The following is a 5,659-nucleotide window of genomic DNA, read 5'->3' as shown; positions in this document are numbered from 1 at the left end:
GGGAAAAGTACTTAAAACAGGAAAAATACTTTAGAAAGGGGGAAAATATTTTAAAAGTGGTCAAGATTAAAAAAAAAATATTTGGAAAGAGTTGAAGAGATGGGGAAAGATTCAAAAAAGAGAAGAAAGTTTTAAAGAAATGGGGAAATTAGGAAAAGGGGATTAAAAAAGGGATGAAAAAAGAAAAAATATTGGAAAAAAAAGGGGGGGAATTGAAAAAGGAGAAAGAAGATATTAAAAAGGGGAGAAAAAAGGGTTTAAAGTTCCCCCAGATCCTCCCCCAAAGAAAAACTCAGAGGTGAAATGGGTGAGTTTGTCCTCAGGGATGGTTTTTAGGGGGTGAAGTTGCCCAAAATGCTCCAAAATCACCCCAAAAGCCCCAGGCTGTGCCTGCCCCTCCCCCACTGGTGGAGTTTGCTGCTTTTTTTTTTCCTTCCCCTCCCTTTTTGGGGCCTTTTTTGCCCCAAAACTCTGGGGTTGGTACCTTGGGGCAGCAGATTGAACCCCCCAGCAGCTGATTTTACCCCAAAATGATGGGAAATGGGGTAAAAACCACTCCAGGTTTGGGGGTTTTACCCTATTTGGGTTTTTTTTTTACCCAAAAGCTGCTCCTGGTTGTTGTCACTCAGCACCAGAAACCCCCAAATCCCCCCCAAATCCACCCAAAACTTCATGTGACACCCCCAGAACCCCAAATCCCCCCAAATCCCCCCAGAACTTCATGTCACACCTCCAGAACCCCCAAATTCCCCCAAAATCCACCCAAAATTTCATGTGACACCCCCAGAACCCCCAAATCCCCACAAATTCTCTCCAAAACTTCATGTGACACCACAAGAATCCCAAATTCTCACAAATTCCCCCCAAAACCTCGTGTGACGCCATGAGAACCCCAAAATACTCCCCAAACCCCCAAGGTGGCATCTCAAGAACCCCCAAATCTCTGCAAATTCTTGTGTGACACCCCCAGAACCCCCAAATCCCCCCAAAATCCACCCAAAACCTCGTGTGACACCACAAGAACCCCGAATTCTCCCCAGATCCTTGTGTGACATCACAAGAACCCCAAAATCCTCACAAATCCCCCCAAATTCTCCCCCCAAAAACCTCGTGTGGCACCCCCAGGACCCCCAAATGTCCCCAACCCTCGTGTGACACCCCCAGGACCCCCAAATCCCAGATGTGACAACATTTTTGGGGCTGTTTGTGGCTTTTGTCCCCCCGAGCCCCTGCCCAGGGCCATTTTTGGGGCGTTTTGCTCCTTTTTGCCCCTTTTCCCTCTCTTTGGTGGCTCTGGTGCTCCTCACAGCCCCGAGGCCACCCCCGTGTCACCGTCACTGTCACACCCCCCAGGAGGGTGGCACTGTCCCACGTGGTGGCACCGCGGTGTCACCAGGTCAGGTGGGGACAGGGATGGGGACAGGGGACAGGGATGGGGACAGGGACAGGGACAGGGGACAGGGACAGGGGCAGGAGATGGGTACAGGGGACAGGGACAGGGGACAGGGACAGGGGATGGGGACAGGGACAGGGATGGGGACAGGGACAGGGGATGGGGACAGGGACAGGGGATGGGGACAGGGGACAGGGACGGGGACAGGGGATGGGGACGGGGACAGGGACAGGGATGGGGACAGGGACAGGGGATGGGGACAGGGACAGGGGATGGGGACAGGGACAGGGACGGGGACAGGGGACATGGACAGCTGGACAGGGACAGGTGACACAGACAGACACAGAGACAGGTGACACAGATAGACAGACACAGGGACAGGTGACACAGATAGACAGACACAGGGACAGGTAACATGGACAGCCAGACAGGTGACACAGACAGACAGACACACAGACAGCTGACACGGACACACAGACAGGTGGCACGGACAGACAAACACAGACAGGTGGCACGGACACACAGACACAGGTGACACGGACAGACAGACAGACAGGTGGCACGGACAGATACACAGACAGGTGGCACGGACAGACAGACAGGTGACACGGACAGACAGACAGACAGACAGGTGACACGGACAGACACAGGGACAGGTGACACAGATACACAGACAGGTGACACGGACAGACACAGGGACAGGTGACACAGATACACAGACAGGTGACACGGACAGACAGACACAGACAGGTGGCACGGACAGACAGACACAGGTGGCACGGACAGACAGACCGACAGGTGTCACGGACCGCTGGTGACCCCCCCATTGTCACCCGGCGTTGTCCCCTCCCCCAAGCTCCGCCGCGCCTTGTTTGGACAAAATCCGATTTATTCGGGCTCCAAAAAGTCACAACTGGCCCCCAAAATCGGGGGGGATCCCCCGGGGACCCCGAAATCGATGGGGGACCCCCAAAACTGGGGGGGTCCTGGTGACCCCCAAAGGGGGGGGGGGGGGGCCTGAGCCCCTAACTGGGGGGGAGGGGAGGGGTCGGGGACCCCGACCCCCCTCTGGGGTGACGTCATTACACGCGGCCTGCAGGAGGGGCTGCGCCTGGGTTGGGGGGGGGGGGTCACGGAGGGGAGACCCCCCCCAAAAACGGGACCCCCGGACACCCCCACGACCCCCAGAGCTCCCCCCAGGCCCCCCCTGAGCCCCGCCCCGGCCCCTCAGAGCCCCCCCCGCACCTCGGGGCCACTCCGGCCGGGCCCGGGGTCGCCGCCGAGCCCGCGCCGCCCGTCGCCATGGCAACGCCGCCGGAAATCCCGGCGCTACGCGCCGCGGGGCGCGCTGGGAAACGTAGTCCTTGCTTTTATTGTAATAGCGCGCGGCGCATGCTGGGAAATGTAGTCACCGCCTCGGTACCCGCTGTCGGTGCCGCACGGCGCGCGATGCACGCCGGGAGTTGTAGTTCGTAGCTCCGCCCCCTGGGCCGCGCCAGGGCTGCCGGGAAGCGGCGCCATCATGGCGGATCCGCCGGAGGAGGCGGGGGGTGGCCCGGCCGTGAGTGGGGGGCGTGGGGGGGTCTGCAGGGGAATCTGGGGGGAATTTGGGGGTCTGAGGGACCGGGGGGGGGGCACGGCTGCCCTATGGATCCTGGGGGGCATCAGGAGCTCGTGAGAGGCGGTGCGGGGGTCCTGAGGGGAGACTCGGGGAGCTCTGAGGGCTGGCGGTGCTGTGGGGGGGGGTCCCAGTGGGGCAGGGGGGCTCGGTAGGGCCGTGAGGGGGTTGTGGGGGCGTCTGGGGGGGGGCTGCGGGGTGTTCTGGGGGGGCCATTGGGGCTGGGGAATATTTTGGGGCTGGGGAGGTTTGGGGGCCCAGTTTTGGCTGGGGGGGGGGGGCATTGGGTCTGGGGGAAATTTGGGGGGGGGTCATAGGGACTGAGGGGAGGTTTGGGGGGGGCCATTGGGGCTGGGGAATATTTTGGGGCTGGGGGATGTTTGGGGGTGCCACATGGACACGGGGTGGGTTTTTTGGGGCTGGGGGATGATGTCTGGGGGGGCACAGGGACACGGGGTGGGTTTTTTGGGGCTGGGGGATTTTTGGGGGGGCACAGGGACACGGGGTGGGTTTTTTGGGTCTGGGGGATGTTTGGGGTGCCACAGGGACACGGGGTGGGTTTTTTGGGGCTGGGGGATGATGTCTGGGGGGGGGGGCACATGGACACGGGTGGGGTTTTTTGGGGCCGGGGTCCCCGCAGTCCTTCCCGGCCCCATCCCCGCGGCTCGGGGGGGGGGTCTCAGCCGTTTCCCCCCCCCCCCCCTCCCCCAGCAGCCCGGGGCGGGGGTCGCGGGGCCCCCCCGGGGGCGGCAGCGGCTGGAGGCGCTGCTGAACCGCAGCCTCCGCATCCGCATGTCGGACGGGCGGACCCTGGTGGGAGCGTTCCTGTGCACGGACCGCCAGAGCAACGTGATCCTGGGCTCGGCACAGGAGTTCCTCAAGGCCGCAGGTCCGGGGGGGTCCTGGGGGGGGGGTCCTGGGGGGTCCTGGGGAAAGGTTCTGGGGGGTTTGGGGCAGTTCTGGGGGGGTTCTGGGGGTCTGAGGGGGGTGGGAGGGTTCCCAAGCTCTGACTGCCAGAGCAGCGTGATGATCCTGGGCTCAGCACAGGAGTTCCTCAAGGCCGCAGGTTTGGGGGAGTTTGGGGGGTTTGGGGAGTTTTGGGGGGTCCTGGGGGGCTTTTGGGGGTCTGAGGGGAGTGGGAGGATATCCAAGCTCTGACTGCCAGAGCAACGTGATCCTGGGCTCAGCACAGGAGTTCCTCAAGGCCGCAGGTCCGGGGGGGTCCTGGGGGGGTTCTGGGGGGTCCTGGGGAAAGGTTCTGGGGGGTTTGGGGCAGTTCTGGGGGGGTCCTGGGGGTCTGAGGGGGGTGGGAAGATATCCAAGCTCTGACTGCCAGAGCAGTGCGATGATCCTGGGCTCGGCACAGGAGTTCCTCAAGGCCGCAGGTCCGGGGGATTTGGGTTTTTTGGGGGGGGGTTTGGGGTTTTTTTGGGGGGGGGGGGGTTTGGTTTTTTTTTGGGGGGGGGGGGTTTGGAGTTTTTTTGGAGGTTTTGGGACTTGTGGGAGTCTTTGGGGTTTTTTTAGCAGGAGGGTTTGGGGTTTTTTTGGGGGGGTTTTTAGTTTTTTTTTTTTTTTTTGTGAGAGTCTTTGGGGGTTTTTTTATGGGGGTTTTTAGGTTGGTTTTATTTTTTTGGGGGGGGGTTCTGAGCCCTTTCTCCCCCTCCAGACGCCTTCCCGGGCAGTGAACCCCGAGTTCTGGGGCTGGCCATGGTGCCCGGGCACCACATCGTGTCCATCGAGGTGGAGCCCCCCTACCCCTGAGGGACCCCCTGGACGGACCCCAGAACACCCCAGGGACCCCCAAAACACCCCATGGACCCCAAAAACACCCGACGGACCCCCAAAAACACCCCAGGGACCCCCAGAAACACCCCAGGGACCCCCAAAACACCCCAGGGACCCCCCAAAACACCCCAGGGAGCCCAAAAACACCCGACGGACCCCCAAAAACACCCCAGGGACCCCCAAAACACCCGACGGACCCCCCAAAACACCCCAGGGACCCCCAGAAACACCCCAGGGACCCCAAAACACCCCAGGGACCCCCCAAAACACCCCAGGGAGCCCAAAAACACCCGATGGACCCCCAAAAACACCCCAGGGACCCCCAAAAACACCCAATGGAACCCCAAAACACCCGATGGAACCCCAAAAACACCCCAGGGACCCCAAAAACACCCGATGGAACCCCAAAAACACCCCAGGGACCCCCAAAACACCCCAGGGACCCCCAAAACACCCCAAGGACCCCCAAAAACACCTGAGACCCCCCCAGTGCCTCACGGACCCCCTGGACGGACCCCAAAACCCTGATGGACCCCCCAGTGCTGGGACAGACCCCCCCCCCAAAATCCACGTGGGGCCCCCCCCGATGCCTGAACGACCCCCCAAGACTTCGAGCCCCCTCCCCCCTCCCCAAAATGTCCCTGGGGGTTTTTGGGGGTCACCATTAAAGCCCCCCCTGGTGACGCTGTCCCCGTGTGACGCTCGTGGGTGTGTCCCCCCCCTCCCCCGCTGTGTGGGACAGGAGACCCCCCCCCAAATTCCTGCCCCCCCCCCCAAATTCCTGCCCCCCCCCCCAAATTCCTGTTCCCCCATTTCCTGAACCCCCCCCCAATTCCTTCCCACCACTTTCCTGAGCCCCCCCC

At 61.5% G+C, this 5,659-nt stretch overlaps 1 protein-coding gene across 2 annotated transcripts; it reads left to right on the top strand.

Moving 5' to 3' along the window:
* Positions 1-2,862: 2,862 nt before the first annotated feature.
* Positions 2,863-5,484, top strand: NAA38 (N-alpha-acetyltransferase 38, NatC auxiliary subunit). Of its 2 annotated transcripts, none has more exons than XM_053968573.1 (3): positions 2,863-2,954; positions 3,723-3,900; positions 4,678-5,484. In XM_053968573.1, the coding sequence occupies exons 1-3, from the start codon at positions 2,916-2,918 to the stop codon at positions 4,770-4,772; spliced, it is 312 nt and encodes a 103-aa protein (XP_053824548.1). In that variant the 5' UTR covers positions 2,863-2,915; the 3' UTR covers positions 4,773-5,484. The 2 variants fall into 2 exon arrangements, with proteins under 2 accessions (XP_053824548.1, XP_053824549.1); XM_053968574.1 differs by having other exon boundaries at positions 2,864-2,954; positions 3,726-3,900.
* Positions 5,485-5,659: the final 175 nt, after the last annotated feature.

The sequence above is a fragment of the Vidua chalybeata genome, chromosome 36, assembly GCF_026979565.1.
Source record: "Vidua chalybeata isolate OUT-0048 chromosome 36, bVidCha1 merged haplotype, whole genome shotgun sequence".
Lineage (NCBI taxonomy): Eukaryota > Metazoa > Chordata > Aves > Passeriformes > Viduidae > Vidua > Vidua chalybeata.
Note: the sequence above shows the minus strand (reverse complement) of the source record. Positions and strands in the feature narration are given on the sequence as shown.